The sequence below is a fragment of the Cottoperca gobio genome, unplaced genomic scaffold (assembly GCF_900634415.1).
Source record: "Cottoperca gobio unplaced genomic scaffold, fCotGob3.1 fCotGob3_337arrow_ctg1, whole genome shotgun sequence".
Lineage (NCBI taxonomy): Eukaryota > Metazoa > Chordata > Actinopteri > Perciformes > Bovichtidae > Cottoperca > Cottoperca gobio.
This window is the reverse complement of record NW_021166940.1, coordinates 104000-128406: the sequence shown is the minus strand read 5'-3', so window position 1 is coordinate 128406 and position 24407 is coordinate 104000. Positions and strand designations below refer to the sequence as shown.

Below are 24407 nucleotides of genomic sequence, written 5' to 3'. Positions count from 1 at the left end.
GTGTTGCATCCTGTCGCTGCATCATGTCGCTGCATCCTGCCGTTGCATCATGTCGCTGCATCCTGTCGCTGCATCCTGGTGCTGCATCCTGCCGTTGCATCATGTCGCTGCATCCTGTCGCTGCGTCCTGTCGCTGCGTCCTTTCGGTGCGTCATGTCGCTGCGTCATGTCGGTGCGTCCTGTCGCTGCATCCTGGTGCTGCATCCTGTCGCTGCATCCTGGTGCTGCATCCTGTCGCTGCATCCTGGTGCTGCATCCTGTCGCTGCATCATGTCGCTGCATCCTGGTGCTGCATCCTGTCGCTGCATCATGTCGCTGCATCCTGCCGCTGCATCATGTCGCTGCATCATGTCGCTGCATCCTGTCGCTGCATCCTGGTGCTGCATCCTGCCGTTGCATCATGTCGCTGCATCCTGTCGCTGTGTCCTGTCGCTGCATCCTGTCGCTGCGTCCTGTCGCTGCGTCCTTTCGGTGCGTCATGTCGCTGCGTCATGTCGCTGCGTCCTGTCGCTGCGTCCTGTCGCTGCATCCTGGTGCTGCATCCTGTCGCTGCATCCTGGTGCTGCATCCTGTCGCTGCATCCTGGTGCTGCATCCTGTCGCTGCATCATGTCGCTGCATCCTGCCGCTGCATCATGTCGCTGCATCATGTCGCTGCATCCTGTCGCTGCATCCTGGTGCTGCATCCTGCCGTTGCATCATGTCGCTGCATCCTGTCGCTGCGTCCTGTCGCTGCGTCCTTTCGGTGCGTCATGTCGCTGCGTCATGTCGGTGCATCCTGTCGCTGCATCCTGGTGCTGCATCCTGTCGCTGCATCATATCGCTGCATCCTGGTGCTGCATCCTGTCGCTGCATCATGTCGCTGCATCCTGCCGTTGCATCATGTCGCTGCATCATGTCGCTGCATCCTGTCGCTGCATCCTGGTGCTGCATCCTGCCGTTGCATCATGTTGCTGCATCATGACAGACACTTTATTTCAACACCACAGAGACTGAAACTCCTGGAGTTTCTCCAGCTGCCTCTCTGCTGAATACAAACAGACAAGACAAGAATATTTGTTCTGTTATTCAGAGACGTTGTTAACTTCTGGCAGTTTATTGATCCTTGTAGCAGTAGATAACGTTTACTCCAGTATGATTAGAAACATCATCCAGTGGAACATTGATTACACTGGATGACCTGCTATGAACTCGAAGAATTAGATTTTGGTCCGTAAGAAAAAAAGTGAGCAAGTTGCCAAATAAATACTTTTGTTCATTTATTTGCTCTTAATTGTCTTGTGAAACACTTTGAAACGTCTGTTTGTATTATTGTTATTAATATAATATGTATGAGCCATAAAGACAGAACTCTTTTAGATTTAGATCTGTACAAATATAAGATATTTTTCTTTTCTTTAATATCAATGATTAGACGATGGAGTATATTTTATTCTCGTAATATTACAACTTCTATATTTTGACTTTGTTGTCATTAAATAAAAACTGTATTCTTGTTTTTTTAATAATATTTATTAGCCTTTATTTTACCAGGATATGTCTGTTGTAATATTATTTGTTTCTTTATTGAAATATTATGACTTTATTCTTATTAAACTACGACTTTATTCTTGTAATAATTCAACTTGTTTTCTTGAACTATTATAACTTTATTATCATTAAATATATCATTGTAATATGTCTGTTTTTACCTTGAAAAGTTATTACTTTATTCTTATTAAATTAAGACTTTATTCTCGTAATATTACGACTTATTTTCTTGAAATATCTTGTAATATTACGAATATTTTTCATGGAATATGACTTTTTCTCGTTAAGTTACGTCTTTATTCTTGTAATCATTGAATATAATATTAGCACCGTGAATATCGGGGCTCGATTAGCCGGCCTCCTGACTGATCAAATCTGCTCCATGTTCGACTGCTTCTGTCTGATTTTCACAGCAGCTGCGTGGATCCGCTCTGCGCGTGCATTTAGCATTTAGCCTCAGAATTACTCTTCAAACTGTCCTACTGTAGTTTAGTTTGTTATTTTCTGGTAAACTGTTTAATAAAATGGCGAACGACTCCGTGAAACTCTCCAAAAACCTCCTGCGCATGAAGGTAAGTGAAGCTAACGGACAGAGACTCGCGCTAACTCGCGTGAGGCAGCTAGCTTTAGCTCTCCCGGTAGGAAGCCATTCCAAACTTCACTCAGAAATCTCACAATAATTAGTTTACGGTTTGTTTTTAAAGCACTATCTCGTGGTAAACTTAAGTGTTATACATCTTTCTGTAAAGTTTAAAACGGTTATTAATTCGGCATATCATTGAGCTACCAAAGTGCTCTTACATTCAAGACAATTTATAACCTCAAACAATTTATCAATTATCTCTGAAAACAAATGTCATTTTTGCAATTTATCGCATTTATTTTTTAGCATTGAATACATTGAGTTGAGTTTTTGGACTCGAAAGAAAGATTAGATTATATATTTGGTAAAACTAATAATATTAAAATTGAGTAAAAATGTTTTGAACATGATAAATATAACTTTGAATTCATTGTAAACTTATTGCATATACGTTGTATATTTTATATGCATAAATAACAAACGTAATAATACGTAACGTAATAATAACAAATGTAATGAATATGTTAAGACTGTCACATTTTTAAACTCTAAAATCTTTAAGGAAGAATAATTTATAATAAATTTAATAAATGCTTTTATATTTTATATATTTTTGACGTTTGCTTATACCAGTTATATTATATATAATATATATATAAATGTGTGCGCTCTGGTTTGTTTGCACAGTTCATGCAGAGAGGTCTGGATGCTGAGACGAAGAAGCAGCTGGAGGAAGATGAGAAGAGGATCATCAGTGATGAACATTGGTATCTGGACCTGCCAGAGTTTAAAGCTAAAGAGTACGTGTTTGCTGCTGCATGCAAAAAGCTTCAGGACTTTTTCCTCTTCATTGAAATTCTCAAAGTGTGTGAAGAACGCAGGCGAAAACAAACATATTTATGTGCAGCACACAGTTAGGCTGAAAATAAATACTTTATTTCTCTTTTCAAAACAATGATCTGCAAGATCTCCGTCAGGACACGTTGCCTCGGAAAGACAAAAGGAGAAATAGACTTTATTTGGATAACTGCAGAAAGTATTCTCAGCCTTATCTTTTATTATATTGATCATAGTATATTTTCTTTTTCTAAGAATAGCGACAGACACACAGACGAATGTTTCCACGGCACAGATATGAAGTCTCAATCATAATTATATTAATGTATAATGTTGTTGTTTCTCCCTCTCAGGAACTTGATCATCGAGGAGAAGAGTTTTGTTCCCTGTGAAGATCTGAAGTACGGTCGTATCTCCTTCAAGGGTTTTAATCCTGAAGTGGAGGTCAGCTTCACTTTTCTGCTTTCACTCTTTAGTCTGTTGCTCCTCATGATGCGTTCAGGGACACGGCAGAATAGTTTGTCAGGAATATAAATGTTTGTTTATCTTGAACCAGTTTTTAGTTTTGCTCCTACAAACATCTAAATTAATCTATAATGTAATCTAAATTAATGTAATCTAAATTAATGTAATCTAAAATGTATAAATGTATAGACTTTGGCCGCAGCTCCAGTAACTTCCTGAGTTCTGTGGTTAAAGTCTTTCAAACACAAAAACTTCTCCTGAAGATGAAGTGTTGAATATGAATACACTTTATTTAAACACTGACGGTTGTGTTGTTTGCCGTCGGTCACAGAAGCTGATGCTTCTGATGAATCCCAAAGAAGAAGAAGAAGAGGAAGAAGAGGAGGTGAGCCGGATGCAGACGGACGTCACCGATGAAGAGATGGCTCTCAGGTAAACAATAATTAATACATAAGTATTTAGTTTAAAGAAAGCAGCTTCATTAATGTTCACATGTTCTGCTGGTTAATGTCTTCTTCTCCACAGATACGAGAGTTTAGTGGAAAGCATGAAGAAGAAGTTTGCAAAGAAGCGTGAGAGAGCGGCGGTGTCGGCAGACGTCAACAGCAACGTGGTGGAAAGCGACACAAAGAGAGTTTTTCTGAAACCTCAGGACTGAACCCGGCGTGGGACGGACTTTATTTTTATTTTTATGACTCAGAATAATGTTCGCAGAACCTCCAGAGGAACTCAGCGAGCAGCATGTTTGGATGTTGTACATCTGGTTTTTAAAGAAGCGTGATGAACATGTGATGTTTTACAGTCTGCATGATTCATTAAATGCAGAGTTCAGCTATTCATGCTTCCTGTGTTTATATTATTCTGTCTGTCTGTCTAGACAAATGATTTGTTTCTATTTACACAAGAAAAACATTTTTATTTAAAAAGACCAATATCTAAATATACAGAAATAAGGTCAAATGTGATATTAAGTAATACATTACATGTAATTTATCGGACGCTCTTATCCAGACAGTGAACTAACTACAGACACAGACAATGAACTAACTACAGACACAGACAGTGAACTAACTACAGACAGACAGTGAACTAACTACAGACACAGACAGTGAACTAACTACAGACACAGACAGTGAACTAACTACAGACACAGACAGTGAACTCACTACAGACACAGACAGTGAACTAACTACAGACACAGACAGTGAACTCACTACAGACACAGACAGTGAACTAACTACAGACACAGACAGTGAACTCACTACAGACACAGACAGTGAACTAACTACAGACACAGACAGTGAACTAACTACAGAGACAGACAGTGAACTAACTACAGACACAAACAGTGAACTCACTACAGACACAGACAGTGAACTAACTACAGACACAGACAGTGAACTCACTACAAACACAGACAGTGAACTAACTACAGACACAGACAGTGAACTAACTACAGACAGACAGTGAACTCACTACAGACACAGACAGTGAACTAACTACAGACACAGACAGTGAACTCACTACAGACACAGACAGTGAACTAACTACAGACAGTGAACTAACTACAGACACAGACAGTGAACTAACTACAGACACAGACAGTGAACTAACTACAGACAGTGAACTAACTACAGACACAGACAGTGAACTAACTACAGACACAGACAGTGAACTAACTACAGACACAGACAGTGAACTCACTACAGACACAGACAGTGAACTAACTACAGACACAGACAGTGAACTCACTACAGACACAGACAGTGAACTAACTACAGACACAGACTGAACTCACTACAGACACAGACAGTGAACTAACTACAGACACAGACAGTGAACTCACTACAGAGACAGACAGTGAACTCACTACAGACACAGACAGTGAACTAACTACAGACACAGACAGTGAACTAACTACAGAGACAGACAGTGAACTAACTACAGACACAAACAGTGAACTCACTACAGACACAGACAGTGAACTAACTACAGACACAGACAGTGAACTCACTACAAACACAGACAGTGAACTAACTACAGACACAGACAGTGAACTAACTACAGACACAGACAGTGAACTCACTACAGACACAGACAGTGAACTAACTACAGACACAGACAGTGAACTCACTACAGACACAGACAGTGAACTAACTACAGACAGTGAACTAACTACAGACACAGACAGTGAACTAACTACAGACACAGACAGTGAACTAACTACAGACAGTGAACTAACTACAGACACAGACAGTGAACTAACTACAGACACAGACAGTGAACTAACTACAGACACAGACAGTGAACTAACTACAGACAGTGAACTAACTACAGGGACAGACAGTGAACTAACTACAGGGACAGACAGTAAACTAACTACAGGGACAGACGGTGAACTAACTACAGAGACAGACAGTGAACTCACTACAGAGACAGACAGTGAACTAACTACAGAGACAATGAACTAACTACAAGGACAGACAGTGAACTAACTACAGGGACAGACAGTGAACTAACTACAGGGACAGACAGTGAACTAACTACAGAGACAGTGAACTAACTACAGAGACAGACAGTGAACTCACTACAGAGACAGACAGTGAACTAACTACAGGGACAGACAGTGAAGTAACTACAGACACAGACAGTGAACTAACTACAGGTACAGACAGTGAACTAACTACAGAGACAGACAGTGAACTAACTACAGAGACAGACAGTGAACTAACTACAGAGACAGTGAACTAACTACAGGGACAGACAGTGAACTAACTGCAGGGACAGACAGTGAACGAACTACAGGGACAGACAGTGAACTAACTACAGAGACAGACAGTGAACTCACTACAGAGACAGTGAACTAACTACAGAGACAGACAGTGAACTAACTACAGGGACAGACGGTGAACTAACTACAGGGACAGACAGTAAACTAACTGGAGACAGACAGTGAACTAACTACAGAGACAGACAGTGAACTAACTACAGGGACAGACGGTGAACTAACTACAGGGACAGACAGTGAACTAACTACAGAGACAGTGAACTAACTACAGAGACAGACAGTGAACTCACTACAGAGACAGACAGTGAACTAACTACAGGGACAGACAGTGAAGTAACTACAGAGACAGACAGTGAACTAACTACAGGGACAGACAGTGAACTAACTACAGAGACAGACAGTGAACTAACTACAGAGACAGACAGTGAACTAACTACAGAGACAGTGAACTAACTACAGGGACAGACAGTGAACTAACTGCAGGGACAGACAGTGAACGAACTACAGGGACAGACAGTGAACTAACTACAGAGACAGACAGTGAACTCACTACAGAGACAGTGAACTAACTACAGAGACAGACAGTGAACTAACTACAGGGACAGACGGTGAACTAACTACAGGGACAGACAGTAAACTAACTGGAGACAGACAGTGAACTAACTACAGGGACAGACGGTGAACTAACTACAGAGACAGACAGTGAACTCACTACAGAGACAGACAGTGAACTAACTACAGGGACAGACAGTGAACTAACTACAGGGACAGACAGTAAACTCACTACAGGGACAGACAGTAAACTAACTACAGGGACAGACAGTGAACTAACTACAGGGACAGACAGTGAACTAACTACAGAGACAGACAGTGAACTCACTACAGAGACAGTGAACTAACTACAGAAACAGACAGTGAACTAACTACAGGGACAGACGGTGAACTAACTACAGGGACAGACAGTAAACTAACTGGAGACAGACAGTGAACTAACTACAGAGACAGACAGTGAACTCACTACAGAGACAGACAGTGAACTCACTACAGAGACAGTGAACTAACTACAGAAACAGACAGTGAACTAACTACAGGGACAGACGGTGAACTAACTACAGGGACAGACAGTAAACTAACTGGAGACAGACAGTGAACTAACTACAGAGACAGACAGTGAACTCACTACAGAGACAGACAATGAACTAACTACAGAGACAGTGAACTAACTACAAGGACAGACAGTGAACTAACTACAGGGACAGACAGTGAACTAACTACAGGGACAGACAGTGAACTAACTACAGAGACAGTGAACTAACTACAGAGACAGACAGTGAACTCACTACAGAGACAGACAGTAAACTAACTACAGAGACAGACAGTGAACTAACTACAGGGACAGACGGTGAACTAACTACAGGGACAGACAGTGAACTAACTACAGGGACAGACAGTGAACTAACTACAGGGACAGTGAACTCACTACAGGGACAGACAGTGAACTAACTACAGGGACAGACGGTGAACTAACTACAGGGACAGACAGTAAACTAACTAGAGACAGACAGTGAACTAACTACAGGGACAGACGGTGAACTAACTACAGGGACAGACAGTAAACTAACTACAGAGACAGACAGTGAACTAACTACAGGGACAGACGGTGAACTAACTACAGGGACAGACAGTAAACTAACTACAGGGACAGACAGTGAACTAACTACAGGGACAGACAGTGAAGTAACTACAGGGACAGACAGTAAACTCACTACAGGGACAGACAGTAAACTAACTACAGGGACAGACGGTGAACTAACTACAGAGACAGACAGTGAACTCACTACAGAGACAGACAATGAACTAACTACAGGGACAGACAGTGAACTAACTACAGAGACAGAAAATGAACTAACTACAGGGACAGACAGTGAACTAACTACAGAGACAGACACTGAACTAACTACAGAGACAGTGAACTAACTACAGGGACAGACAGTGAACTAACTACAGGGACAGACAGTGAACTAACTACAGAGACAGACAGTGAACTCACTACAGGGACAGACAGTGAACTCACTACAGAGACAGTGAACTAACTACAGAGACAGACAGTGAACTAACTACAGAGACAGTGAACTCACTACAGGGACAGACAGTGAACTCACTACAGAGACAGTGAACTAACTACAGAGACAGACAGTGAACTAACTACAGAGACAGTGAACTAACTACAGAGACAGTGAACTAACTACAAGGACAGACAGTGAACTAACTACAGAGACAGACAGTGAACTAACTACAGAGACAGTGAACTAACTACAAGGACAGACAGTGAACTAACTACAGGGACAGATAGTGAACTCACTACAGAGACAGTGAACTAACTACAGAGACAGACAGTGAACTAACTACAGGGACAGACGGTGAACTAACTACAGGGACAGACAGTAAACTAACTGGAGACAGACAGTGAACTAACTACAGGGACAGACGGTGAACTCACTACAGAGACAGACAGTGAACTCACTACAGAGACAGACAGTGAACTAACTACAGAGACAATGAACTAACTACAAGGACAGACAGTGAACTAACTACAGGGACAGACAGTGAACTAACTACAGAGACAGTGAACTAACTACAGAGACAGACAGTGAACTCACTACAGAGACAGACAGTAAACTAACTACAGAGACAGACAGTGAACTAACTACAGGGACAGACAGTGAAGTAACTACAGAGACAGACAGTGAACTAACTACAGGGACAGACAGTGAACTAACTACAGAGACAGACAGTGAACTAACTACAGAGACAGACAGTGAACTAACTACAGAGACAGTGAACTAACTACAGGGACAGACAGTGAACTAACTGCAGGGACAGACAGTGAACTAACTACAGAGACAGTGAACTAACTACAGACACAGACAGTGAACTAACTACAGACACAGACAGTGAACTAACTACAGACAGTGAACTAACTACAGACACAGACAGTGAACTAACTACAGACACAGACAGTGAACTAACTACAGACACAGACAGTGAACTAACTACAGACAGTGAACTAACTACAGGGACAGACAGTGAACTAACTACAGGGACAGACAGTAAACTAACTACAGGGACAGACGGTGAACTAACTACAGAGACAGACAGTGAACTCACTACAGAGACAGACAGTGAACTAACTACAGAGACAATGAACTAACTACAAGGACAGACAGTGAACTAACTACAGGGACAGACAGTGAACTAACTACAGGGACAGACAGTGAACTAACTACAGAGACAGTGAACTAACTACAGAGACAGACAGTGAACTCACTACAGAGACAGACAGTGAACTAACTACAGGGACAGACAGTGAAGTAACTACAGACACAGACAGTGAACTAACTACAGGTACAGACAGTGAACTAACTACAGAGACAGACAGTGAACTAACTACAGAGACAGACAGTGAACTAACTACAGAGACAGTGAACTAACTACAGGGACAGACAGTGAACTAACTGCAGGGACAGACAGTGAACGAACTACAGGGACAGACAGTGAACTAACTACAGAGACAGACAGTGAACTCACTACAGAGACAGTGAACTAACTACAGAGACAGACAGTGAACTAACTACAGGGACAGACGGTGAACTAACTACAGGGACAGACAGTAAACTAACTGGAGACAGACAGTGAACTAACTACAGAGACAGACAGTGAACTAACTACAGGGACAGACGGTGAACTAACTACAGGGACAGACAGTGAACTAACTACAGAGACAGTGAACTAACTACAGAGACAGACAGTGAACTCACTACAGAGACAGACAGTGAACTAACTACAGGGACAGACAGTGAAGTAACTACAGAGACAGACAGTGAACTAACTACAGGGACAGACAGTGAACTAACTACAGAGACAGACAGTGAACTAACTACAGAGACAGACAGTGAACTAACTACAGAGACAGTGAACTAACTACAGGGACAGACAGTGAACTAACTGCAGGGACAGACAGTGAACGAACTACAGGGACAGACAGTGAACTAACTACAGAGACAGACAGTGAACTCACTACAGAGACAGTGAACTAACTACAGAGACAGACAGTGAACTAACTACAGGGACAGACGGTGAACTAACTACAGGGACAGACAGTAAACTAACTGGAGACAGACAGTGAACTAACTACAGGGACAGACGGTGAACTAACTACAGAGACAGACAGTGAACTCACTACAGAGACAGACAGTGAACTAACTACAGAGACAGTGAACTAACTACAAGGACAGACAGTGAACTAACTACAGGGACAGACAGTGAACTAACTACAGGGACAGACAGTGAACTAACTACAGAGACAGTGAACTAACTACAGAGACAGACAGTGAACTCACTACAGAGACAGACAGTAAACTAACTACAGAGACAGACAGTGAACTAACTACAGGGACAGACGGTGAACTAACTACAGGGACAGACAGTGAACTAACTACAGGGACAGACAGTGAACTAACTACAGGGACAGACAGTAAACTCACTACAGGGACAGACAGTAAACTAACTACAGGGACAGACAGTGAACTAACTACAGGGACAGACAGTGAACTAACTACAGAGACAGACAGTGAACTCACTACAGAGACAGTGAACTAACTACAGAAACAGACAGTGAACTAACTACAGGGACAGACGGTGAACTAACTACAGGGACAGACAGTAAACTAACTGGAGACAGACAGTGAACTAACTACAGAGACAGACAGTGAACTCACTACAGAGACAGACAGTGAACTCACTACAGAGACAGTGAACTAACTACAGAAACAGACAGTGAACTAACTACAGGGACAGACGGTGAACTAACTACAGGGACAGACAGTAAACTAACTGGAGACAGACAGTGAACTAACTACAGAGACAGACAGTGAACTCACTACAGAGACAGACAATGAACTAACTACAGAGACAGTGAACTAACTACAAGGACAGACAGTGAACTAACTACAGGGACAGACAGTGAACTAACTACAGGGACAGACAGTGAACTAACTACAGAGACAGTGAACTAACTACAGAGACAGACAGTGAACTCACTACAGAGACAGACAGTAAACTAACTACAGAGACAGACAGTGAACTAACTACAGGGACAGACGGTGAACTAACTACAGGGACAGACAGTGAACTAACTACAGGGACAGACAGTGAACTAACTACAGGGACAGTGAACTCACTACAGGGACAGACAGTGAACTAACTACAGGGACAGACGGTGAACTAACTACAGGGACAGACAGTAAACTAACTAGAGACAGACAGTGAACTAACTACAGGGACAGACGGTGAACTAACTACAGGGACAGACAGTAAACTAACTACAGAGACAGACAGTGAACTAACTACAGGGACAGACGGTGAACTAACTACAGGGACAGACAGTAAACTAACTACAGGGACAGACAGTGAACTAACTACAGGGACAGACAGTGAAGTAACTACAGGGACAGACAGTAAACTCACTACAGGGACAGACAGTAAACTAACTACAGGGACAGACGGTGAACTAACTACAGAGACAGACAGTGAACTCACTACAGAGACAGACAATGAACTAACTACAGGGACAGACAGTGAACTAACTACAGAGACAGAAAATGAACTAACTACAGGGACAGACAGTGAACTAACTACAGAGACAGACACTGAACTAACTACAGAGACAGTGAACTAACTACAGGGACAGACAGTGAACTAACTACAGGGACAGACAGTGAACTAACTACAGAGACAGACAGTGAACTCACTACAGGGACAGACAGTGAACTCACTACAGAGACAGTGAACTAACTACAGAGACAGACAGTGAACTAACTACAGAGACAGTGAACTCACTACAGGGACAGACAGTGAACTCACTACAGAGACAGTGAACTAACTACAGAGACAGACAGTGAACTAACTACAGAGACAGTGAACTAACTACAGAGACAGTGAACTAACTACAAGGACAGACAGTGAACTAACTACAGAGACAGACAGTGAACTAACTACAGAGACAGTGAACTAACTACAAGGACAGACAGTGAACTAACTACAGGGACAGATAGTGAACTCACTACAGAGACAGTGAACTAACTACAGAGACAGACAGTGAACTAACTACAGGGACAGACGGTGAACTAACTACAGGGACAGACAGTAAACTAACTGGAGACAGACAGTGAACTAACTACAGGGACAGACGGTGAAACTCACTACAGTGAACTCACTACAGAGACAGACATGAACTAACTACAGAGACAATGAACTAACTACAAGGACAGACAGTGAACTAACTACAGGGACAGACAGTGAACTAACTACAGAGACAGTGAACTAACTACAGAGACAGACAGTGAACTCACTACAGAGACAGACAGTAAACTAACTACAGAGACAGACAGTGAACTAACTACAGGGACAGACAGTGAAGTAACTACAGAGACAGACAGTGAACTAACTACAGGGACAGACAGTGAACTAACTACAGAGACAACAGTGAACTAACTACAGAGACAGACAGTGAACTAACTACAGAGACAGTGAACTAACTACAGGGACAGACAGTGAACTAACTGCAGGGACAGACAGTGAACTAACTACAGAGACAGTGAACTAACTACAGGGACAGACAGTGAACTAACTACAGGGACAGACAGTGAACTAACACAGAGACAGACAGTGAACTCACTACAGGGACAGACAGTGAACTCACTACAGAGACGTGAACTAACTACGAGACAGACAGTGAACTAACTACAGAGACAGTGAACTCCTACAAGGGACAGACAGTGAACATCACTACAGAGACAGTGAACTAACTACAGAGACAGACAGTGAACTAACTACAGAGACAGTGAACTAACTACAGAGACAGTGAACTAACTACAAGGACAGACAGTGAACTAACTACAGAGACAGACAGTGAACTAACTACAGAGACAGTGAAACTAACTACAAGACAGACAGTGAACTAACTACAGGGACAGACAGTGAACTCACTACAGAGACAGTGAACTAACTACAGAGACAGACAGTGACTAACTACAGGGACAGACGGTGAACTAACTACAGGGACAGACATAAACTAACTGGAGACAGACATGAACTAACTACAGGGACAGACGGTGAACTAACTACGAGGACAGACAGTGAACTCACTACAGAGACAGACAGTGAACTAACTACAGAGACAATGAACTACTACAAGGACAGACAGTGAACTAACTACAGGGACAGACAGTGAACTAACTACAGGGACAGACAGTGAACTAACTACAGAGACAGTGAACTAACTACAGAGACAGACAGTGAACTCACTACAGAGACAGACAGTAAACTAACTACAGAGACAGACAGTGAACTAACTACAGGGACAGACAGTGAACTAACTACAGAGACAGACAGTGAACTAACTACAGGGACAGACAGTGAACTAACTACAGAGACAGACAGTGAACTAACTACAGAGACAGACAGTGAACTAACTACAGAGACAGAGAAACTACAGGGACAGACAGTGAACTAACTGCAGGGACAGACAGTGAACTACTACAGGGACAGACAGTGAACTAACTACAGAGACAGACAGTGAACTCACTACAGAGACAGTGAACTAACTACAGAGACAGACAGTGAACTAACTACAGGGACAGACGGTGAACTAACTACAGGACAGACAATAAACTAACTGGAGACAGACAGTGAACTAACTACAGGACAGCGGTGAACTAACTACAGAGACAGACAGTGAACTCACTACAGAGACAGACAGTGAACTAACTACTGTGGTGGCGTGCAGGTGTTATCTGTGTGTTCTGTGGTGTGTGCTGTGTCGTGGTGTGTGTGTGTGTGTGCTGTGGTGTGCGTGTGTGTGTGGCGTGTGTGGTGTGTGTGTAGCTCCCTGTCTCACCACTCAGCAGCTGCAGCAGAAGTTTCGTTCAGAGAAGAAGACAGAACGTCCCGTCCGGCTGCTCTTTGAAATCTCGTCGACTCGAACAGTTCACGAGGTTTTCTGAGTAAACACGTGGTGAGAAATACAATGCTAGTACGAATACTAATACACGAGTACCTGCAGTATAGTATGTCATTAGTACTGGTACTAATACTGATACACTAGCACCTGCACTACTAGTATGTATTATTACTGGTATTATACTATACACTAGTACCTGCAGTATTAGTATGTGTTATTACTGGTATTAATACTATACACCAGTACCTGCAGTCTTATGTGTATTAGTACGAATACTATTAAACAGCACCTGCAGTACTAGTATGTATTAGTACTGGTACTAAACACTAATCACACTAGCACCTGCAGTATTAGTGTGTATTAGTACGAATCTATTAAACTAGTACCTGCAGTATTGATATGTTAGTACTAATACTATGACACTAGCTCCTGCAGTATTAGTATGTATTAGTACTAGTACTAATATATTACACTAGCACCTCAGTATTAGTATGTATGTACTGGTACAAATCACTATTACACTAGCATCCGCTTTTAGTATGTATTAGTACTGGTACTAATATATATTACACTAGCACCTGCAGTATTAGTATGTATTAGTACTGGTCTAACTAATACACTAGCACTGCAGTACTAGTATGTATTAGTACTGGTACTACTCTAATACACAGTACTTGCAGTCATTAGTATGTATCAGTACTGGTATAATACTAATACACTAGCACTACAGTATTAGTATGTATTAGTACTGGCTATTAATACATACACTAGCACCTGCAGTAGTAGTATGTATTAGTACTGGTACTAATACTAATCCCTAGTACTTGCAGTTTAGTATGTTCAGTACTGGTATTAATACTAATACCTAGAACCTGCAGTATTAGTATGTTTAGTACTAATACTAATACACTAGCACATGCGATAGTATAATGTTATTAGTACTAAATACTAGTACACTAGCACCTGCAGTATTAGTATGTATTAGTACTGGTATTAATACAAATACAATAGCACCTGCAGTATAAGTTGTATTAGTACTGGTACTAATACTAATACACTAGCCACCTGCGTATTAGTATGTGTTAGTACTAGTACATACTAATACACTAGCACCTGCGTATTAGTATGTATCATACTGGTACTAATACTAATACACTAGCACCTGCAGTTTTAGTATGTATTAGTACTGGTACTAATACTATGACACTAGCTCCTGCAGTATAGTATTATTAGTACTAGTACTAATACTTATACACTAGCACCTGCAGTATAGTATGTATTAGTACTGGTACTAATACTAATACACTAGTACTTGCAGTATTAGTATTATCATACTGGATTAATACTATGACACCCTGCTCCTGCAGTATTAGTAGTATTTAGTACTAGTACTATACTATTACACTAAGCACCTGCAGTATTAGTATGTAGTTAGTACTGGTACGACTACTAATACACTAGCACCTGACAGTACTAGTATTATTAGTACTAAACTAATACACTAGTACCTGCAGTATTAGTATGTATCAGTACTGGTATTAATACTAATACACTAGCACCTGCAGTATCTAGTATGTTTAGTACTGGTACTAATACTAATACACTAGCACTGCAATATTAGTTATGTATCAGTACTGGTATTAATACTAATACACGAGCACCTGCATTATTAGTATGTGTTAGTACTGGGTCTATACTAATACACTAGCACTGCAGGTATTAGTATGTATCAGTACTGGTATCAATACTAATCACTAGTACCTGCAGTATTTAGTATTATCAGTACTGGTATTAACACTAATACACTAGCACCTGCAGTATTAGTATGTATTAGTACTCATACTATTACACTCGCACTGCAGTATTAGTATGTATTAGTACTGGTACTAATGCTAATACACTAGCACCTGAGTATTAGTATGTATTGTACTAATACTATTACACTAGCACCTGCAGTATTAGTATGTATTAGTACTAATACGATTACACTAGTACCTGTAGTATTAGTATGTATTAGTACTGGTACTAATATTAATACACTAGCACCTGCCAGTATTTACAATGTATTAGTACTAATACGAATACTATTACACTAGTACCTGCATTATTAGTATGTATTAGTACTGGTACTAATGCTACTACACTCGAACCTGCAGTATTAGTATTATTAGTTCTGGTACTAATACACTATTACCGCAGTATTAGTATGTATATAACTATACTATTACACTAGTACCTGCAGTATTAGTATGTATTAGTACTGGTACTAATGCTAATACACTAGAACCTGCTGTATTAGTATGTATCAGTACTGATACTAATACTAATACACTAGCACCTGCAGTATTAGTATGTATTAGTACTAATACTATTACCCTAGCACCACTGCAGTATTAGTATGTATTAGTACTAATCTATTACACTAGTACCTGCAGTATTAGTATGTATTAGTACTGGTACTAATGCTAATACACTAGACACCGTTATTTAGTATGTATTAGTACTGGTACTAATGCTAATACACTAGCACCTGTTATATTAGTATGTCTTAGTACTAATACTATTACACTAGCCCTGCAAGTATTAGTATGTATTAGTACTGGTCACTAATGCTAACACTAGCACCTGCAGTATGAGTATGTATAGTACTAATACTAATAACACTAGCACCTGCAGTATTACAATGTATTGTACTGGTATAATGCTAATACACTAGAACCTGCAGTATTCGTATTATTAGTATGATACTATTACACTAGCACCTGCAGTATTAGTATGTCTTAGTACTGGTACTAATGCTAATACAATCACCTGCAGTATTTAGTATGTATTAGTACGAATACTATTACACTAGCACCTGCAGTATTTAGTATGTATTAGTACTGGTACTAATGCTAATACACTAGAAACCTGCAGTAGTATATGTATTAGTACTAATACTATTACACTTGTAACCTGCAGTATTAGTATGTATTAGTACTAATACTATTACACTAGTCCTGCAGTAATTTATGATTAGTACTGTACTAATACTATACACTAGCACCTGCAGTATTAGTATGTATTAGTACTAATACTATTACAACTCGTACCGGTAGTATTAGTATGTATTAGTGTAGTACAAATACTATTACACTAGTACCTGCAGTATAGTATGTATTAGTACTGGTACTAAACTAATAACTAGCAACTGCAGTATTAGTATGTATTAGTATGGTACTAATACTAATACACTAGCACCTGCAGTATTAGTATGTATTAGTCGGTACTAATAACTAATACACTAGCACCTGCAGTACTAGTATGTATTAGTACTGGTACTAATACTAATACACTAGTACTTGCAGTATTAGTATGTATCAGTACTGGTATTAATACTAATACACTAGCACCTGCAGTATTACAATGTATTAGTACTAATATGAAATACTATTACACTAGCACCTGCAGTATTAGTATGTATTAGTACTGATACTAATGCTAATACACTAGAACCTGCAGTATTAGTATGTATAGTTCTAATACTATTACACTGTACCTGCAGTATTAGTATGTATTAGTACTAATCACTATTACACTAGTACCTGCAGTATTAGTATGTATTAGTACTGGTACTAATGCTAAAGACACTCACATTCAGTATTAGTATGTGTTAGTACTGGTACTAATACTAATATACTAGCACCTGCAGTATTAGTAGTGTTAGTACTGGATACTACTAATACACTATGACCTGCAGTATTAGTATGTATATTACTAATACTATTATACTAGCACCTGCCGTATTAGTATGTATTTGGACTGGTTCTAATACTAATACAGTAGACCTGCAGTATTATATGTATTAGTACTGGTACTAATACTAATACACTAGAACCCAGTATTAGTATGTATTAGTACTGGTATTAATACTAATCACTAGCACTTGCAGTTAAGTATGTATTAGTACTGGTACTATTATACTAGTACCTGCAGTATTAGTATGTATTAGTACTAATACCATTACACTTGTACCTGCAGTATTAGTATGTATTAGTACTAATACTATTACACTAGTACCTGCATATTAGTATGTATTAGTACTGGTACTAATACACTAGCACTGTAGTTTTAGTATGTATTAGTACTGGTACTATTCAATACACTAGCACCTGCAGTATTAGTATGTGTTATACGGTACTGAATACTTGACACTAGCTCCTGCAGTTTAGGATATTATACTATACTAATACTTTCACAGCCCCATGCAGTATTAGTATGTATCAGTACTGGTATTAATCTAATACACTAGCACCTGCAGTATTGAGTAATGTATTAGTACTGGTATTAATACTAATACATAGCACGTAAACGTATTCTTTATTGTATTTATTTCCTTTTATATTTCCAAATAAATGAATTTAATATTTATTATTTTATTATATATATTTATATTTACACATTAATACTTATTTTATTGTCTTTATATTTACAAATTTGTTTTCTTATTCTTTGCAGATTAATGTTTTTGACTTCAGGCTTCCTGTCAAACTGAATATTTAACGTTTATTTCTGACACGTGCGCAGGTGTATGAGCTCGTGGTGATGCGCTCGCCGGCATCTCGATTCCCGCCGCGTGTCCGTGAGCGCCGTTACAGCGACTTTTCCCGCTTCCACACACACACGTGCTGGAGGAGTTTGGGCGAGGAGCTGGAGAGGTGGTGCTGCCCCGGAAACACCTGAGCGGGAACTCAGCCCTGAAAATCACTCAGAGCGCCGCCTCGCACTCCAGGACTATCTGGCGCTCAACTTTACAGCAACGCTGCGTGCGGTCCGACGGTCTCTCATTTCGCCAGATCTTCACGGAGCAGGAGCAGCGGTGGGCGCACAGTCTGCTGCGGGCGGGCCAGTTCGCGCTCGCCGTGGAGCAGCTGCAGACGGTGTTAGAGGTGGAGGAGAAGCTGTTACCGTGGCAGAAGCCCACCCATGACCGTGCCCACCCTCTCCGCCCTCGCCGTCTGTTACCGGGACCTGGAGGAACCAGAGGAGGCGTTCGCCGCGGCGCAGAGAGCGCTGCCTGCTACCCGGCGCTACGGACTGAAAGGCTACGCGCCTCGCTGCTGGACCTGCTGGTGGACCTGGGCTACCAGCTGGGACGTCCCGTCGCTCAGCTGCAAGAGAGCTGAGCGTCCTCAGGGACGCCGAGAGGGGGGGGGTGTCCTCCCGCTCCTGAAGGAGGTCGTCATCCACGAGTTCACCTGAACCGCCAGGATTCAACATTATGTCCTCCCTGATAACAAGTGCTATTTTCTGTTTACTCCACTTTTCTCCAGGAAACTACAAAATATTAAATGTCATCACGGGATGAACAGAGGAAATGAAACATGCCGCTCAGGGCTTCCGTACCTGAGCGGCCTCCACAGCTGGCTTGTCCGGGTTATTGATGTCAATATGTTGTTAAATATGTTTAATAAATCTTGAAATCTTAAGTTTGAATCATTTGAATGAATTACGTGTATTTAATCAGGTCTTAGAATTATTAAATAAAAGAAGGTGTCACTTTGGCACCCCACAGTTTAAAACCTTGGAACCCTTTGTTAGTAGTTTCAGTTGCGTGTCTTACTCTGTCAGCGTCTTTTGAGGTTTTTAGAGAAGCGCTATACAAGTAAAAGTCGTTATTTATTATTACATGTGCAATCAGAGAATAAAGTGAAGCTGCTGAGGAAATATGCTGCATCCTGTCGTCTGCGTCATTGTCGCTCTCATGTCGCGGCAATCCTTCATTGCGTCTGAGCTGCTGCGTCACTGCCGCTGCATCCTGTCGCTGCATCATTCGCTGCTCCTGTTGCTGCATCCGTCGAGGCATATGTCGCGAATCCTGGTCAGGCGTCATGTCGCTGCATCCTGTCCGCATGCGTCATGTTTCGCTGCATCTGTCAGTGCTCATGTCGCTGCGTTCATGTCGCTGCATCCTGTCGTGTCATGTCGCTGGGTCAATGTCGGTACAATCCTGTTCGCGGCATCCTGGTGTCTGTCATCCGTCGCGCATCCTGTCCTGACATCATGGTTGTTGCCATCCTGTCAGCTGCTTCATGTCGCTGCTCTGCCGTTGCATCATGTCGCGCATCCTGTCGCTGGCTCCATGGTGCTGCATCCTGCGTTGCATCATGTGCTGCATCTGTCCGCTCGTCTGTCGGTGCGTCCCTTTCGGTGCGTCATGTCGCTCTGCGTCATGTCGGTGCGTCTGTCGCTGTCTGCGTGCTGCATCCCTGTCCGCTGCATCCTGTGCTGCATCCTGGTAGTGGCATATCCTGGTGCTGCATCCTGTCGACTGCATCATGTCGCTGCCAATCATGGTGCTGTCATCCTGTCGCTGCATCATGTCCTGATCCATGCCGCTGATCATATGCGCTGCATCATTCGCTGCAATCTGTCGCTGCCATCCTGGTGCTATCCGTCCGTTGCATATGTCGCTGCAATCCTGTCGCTGTGTCCTGTTCCGCTGCATCCTGTCGCTGCGTCCGTCGCTGGTCCTTTCGTTGCGTCATTTCCTGCGTCAGGTCGCTGCGTCATGTCGCTGCGTCCTGTCGCTGATCATCCCTGGTGCGCACCTGTCGCTGCATCCTGGTGCTGCATCTGTCGCGATCTGGTGCTGCATCCTGTCGCTGACTCATGTCGCTGCATCTGCCGCCATTTTGTGCTATTGTGCCATGTCGGGCGCATATGTCGCTGCATCATGTCGCTGCATCTGGTGCTGCATTCTGCCGTTGCATCATGTCGCTGCATCCCTGTCGCTGCGGTCCTGTCGCTGGTGCCTTTCGGGCGTCATGTCCGCTGCGTCATGTCGGTGCCTCTGTCCTCTGGCATCCTGGTGCTGCATTCCCTGTCGCTGAATCATAATCGCTGCTCCGGGTGGGGCTGCATCCGTCGCTGCACATGTCGCTGCTCCTGACCGTTGCATCATGTCGCTGCATCATGTCGCTGCATCCTGTCGATCTGGCACTCCTGGGTTGCTGCATCCTGCTCGTTGCATCATGGTTGCTGCATCATGACAGACACTTATTTCAACACCACAATACTGAACTCCTGGAGTTTCTCCAGCTGCCTCCTCCTGCTGGAATACAACGTACAAGACAAGAAATTTGTTTGTTATTCAGTAGACGTTGTTACTTCTGGCGTTTATTGATCCTTGTAGTCAGTAGGATAACAGTTTATCCAGTAGTAGTATAAACATCATCCAGTGGAACTTGATTTACACGGTGGATGACCTTGCTTGAACTCGAAGAATTAGATTTTGGTCCGTAAGAAAAAAAAAGTGAGCAAGTTGCCAAATAACTCTTTTGTCATTTAGTTTGCTCTTAATTGTCTTGTGAAACACTGTGAAAGTCTGTTGTGTATTATTGTTATTAATATTTATAGTATGAGCCATAAGACAGAACTCTTTAGATTTAGATCTGTACAAATATAAGATATTTTCTTTTCTTCTTTAATATCAATGATTAGAAGATGGAGTATATTTTATTCTCGTAATATACAACTCTATATTTTGATTTGTGTGTCATTAAATAAAAACTGTATTCTTGTTTTTTTAATAATATTTATTAGCCTTTATTACACAGGATAGTCTGGTGTAATATTATTTTGTTTCTTATTGAAATATTATGACTTTATTCTTATTAATAACTACGACTTTATTCTTGTAATATTCACGTTTTCTTGAACTATTATAACTTTATTATCATTAAATATATCATTGTAATTGTCGTTTTTACCTTGAAAAGTGTTACTTTATTCTATTAAATTAAGACCTTTATTCTCGTAATATTACGACTTATTTTCTTGAAATCTTGTAATATTACGAATATTTTTCATGGAATAGGACTTTTTCTCGTTACGTTACGTCTTTATTCTTGTAATCATTGCAATAATATATTAGCACCGTGAATATCGGGCTCGATTACCGCCTCTGACTGATCAACATCGGCTCCATGTTCGACTGATTCTGTATGATTTCACAGCAGTAGCATGCGGATCCGTCTGCGCGTGCATTTAGCCTTAGCGCCTCAGAATTACTCTTCAATGTCCTACTTAGTTTAGTTTGTATTTTATGGTAAACTGGTTTAATTAAAGGCGAACGACTGCCGTGAAACTCTCCAAAAACCTACCTGCGCTGAGATGGTAAGTAAGCTAACGGACAGAGACTCGCGCTAAATCGCGTGAGGACTAGAGCTTTAGCTCTCCCGTGTAGGAGCCATCTTCCAAACTTCACTCAGATCTCACAATAATTAGTTACGGTGTGTTTTTAAAAGCACTATGCTCGTGGTAAAACTAAGTTTATACATCTTTCGTAAAGTTAATAAACGGTTGAATTAATTCGAGGCATATCATTGAGCACAAAGTGCTCTACCTTCAAGACATATGTATAACCTCAAACAATTTATCATTATTCTGAAAACAAATGTCATTTTTGCAATGTTTCCGCATTATATTTTTAGGCATTGAATACATTGAGTGGAGTTTTTTTGGACTCGAAAGAAAATTAGATTAATATTTGGTAAAACTAATAATCTTAAAATTGCAGTAAAACTGTTTTGAACATGATAAATATAACTTGATCATTGTAAACGTATGCAATATACGTTGTATCTTTTATATGAATAAATAACAACGTAATAAACTAAGTAATATAACAAGGTAAGGAATATGTTAAGACGTCCATTTTTTAAACTCTAAAATCTTTAAGGAAGAATAATTTATAAAATTAATAATGCTTTTATATATTTAATATTTTTTGACGTTGCTTATACAGTTTATATTTATAGTAATATATATATAAATGTGTGCGCTCGGTTTGTTTGCACCAGTTCATGCAGAGAGGTCTGCGATGCTGAACGTAAGAAGCACTGGAGAAGATGAGAGAGGATCATCAGTGATGTAACATTGGATCTGGACCTGGCCAGAGTTTAGCTAGAGAGTACGTGTTGTGCTGCATGCAAAAGCTTAGGACTTTTTCCTCTTCATTGAAATTTCTCAAAGTGTGGTGAAGAACGCAGGCGAAACAAACATATTTATGTGGCAGCAAACCGTTAGGCCTGAAATAAATACTGTATTCTCTCTTTCAAAAACAATGATCTGGCAAATTCTCCGTCAGGACACGTTGCCTCGGAAAAAGACCAAAGGAGGAAAATAGACTTTATTGATCCTGCAAAAGTTTCTCAGCCTTGATCGTTTATTATATTGTATAGTTATTTTCTTTTCTATTCTAAGAATATGCGACAGACACCACAGACGTAATGTTTCCAAGGGCACAGATATGAAGCTCATCTAATATATAATGTATAATGTTTGTTGTTTCTTCTCCCTCTCAGGAACTTGATTCCATCGAGGAGAAAGTTTTTGTCCATGTGAAAGACGATTACGGTCGTATCTCCTTCAGGGTTTTAATCCTGATGGAGGTCAGCTCACTTTTCTGCTTTCCTCTTTAGTCTGTTTGCCTCCTCATGATGCGTTCAGGGACCACGCAGACTAGTTTGTCAGGAATATAAATGTTTGTTGATCTGAACCCGTTTTATCTTTGCTTCCTACAAACTCTAAAGTATCTATAATGTAATCTACATTAATGTAATCTAAATTAATGTAATCGAAATGTATAAAGTGTATAGACTTGGCCGCAGCTCCAGTAACTTCCTGAGTTCTGTGGTTAAAGTCTTTCAAACAAAAAACTCCTCCTGAAAAATGATGTTTGAATATGAATACACTTATTTAAACACTGACGGTTGTTTGTTTTTGCCGTCGGTCACAGAACGATGCTTCTGATGAATCCCACAAGAAGAAGAAGAAGAGGAAGAAGAGGAGTGTGAAGCCGGATGCAGACGGACGTCACCGAGAAGAATGGCTCTCAGGAAACAATATTAATACTAAGTATTAGTTTTAAAGAAAGCACGCTTCATTAATGTTCACATGTTCTGCTCGGTGTAATGTCTTCTTCTCCACAGATACGAGAGTTTAGTGGAAAGCATGAAGAAGAAGTTTGCAAAGAGCGTGAAAGAGCGGGTGCGGCAGAAGTCCAACAGCAACGTGGTGGAAGCGACACAACAGAGAGTTTTTCTGAAACGCTCAGGACTGAACCTCGGCGTGGACGGACTTTATTTTTTTTTTATCTCAGATAAATGTTCGCAGAACCTCCAGAGGAACTCAGCGAGCAGC

General features: G+C 41.0%; 1 protein-coding gene and 1 pseudogene across 1 annotated transcript; both read left to right on the top strand.

Moving 5' to 3' along the window:
- The first annotated feature begins 1878 nt into the window (after positions 1–1878).
- Positions 1879–4250, top strand: mphosph6 (M-phase phosphoprotein 6). The gene is made up of 5 exons (XM_029427574.1): positions 1879–2101; positions 2800–2912; positions 3303–3393; positions 3746–3846; positions 3940–4250. The coding sequence occupies exons 1-5, from the start codon at positions 2054–2056 to the stop codon at positions 4070–4072; spliced, it is 486 nt and encodes a 161-aa protein (XP_029283434.1). The 5' UTR covers positions 1879–2053; the 3' UTR covers positions 4073–4250.
- LOC115005647 (sorting nexin-20-like) lies at positions 4119–19463 on the top strand (annotated as a pseudogene).
- Positions 19464–24407: the final 4944 nt, after the last annotated feature.

Excerpts from the sequence above, each read along its gene's own strand:
- mphosph6 (XM_029427574.1), top strand. The coding sequence starts at position 2,054 with ATGGCGAACGACTCCGTGAAACTCTCCAAAAACCTCCTGCGCATGAAG. Across the intron at positions 2,102-2,799 it reads AAAACCTCCTGCGCATGAAG|TTCATGCAGAGAGGTCTGGA; the intron begins GTAAGTGAAGCT and ends TTGTTTGCACAG. Across the intron at positions 2,913-3,302 it reads CCAGAGTTTAAAGCTAAAGA|GAACTTGATCATCGAGGAGA; the intron begins GTACGTGTTTGC and ends TCTCCCTCTCAG.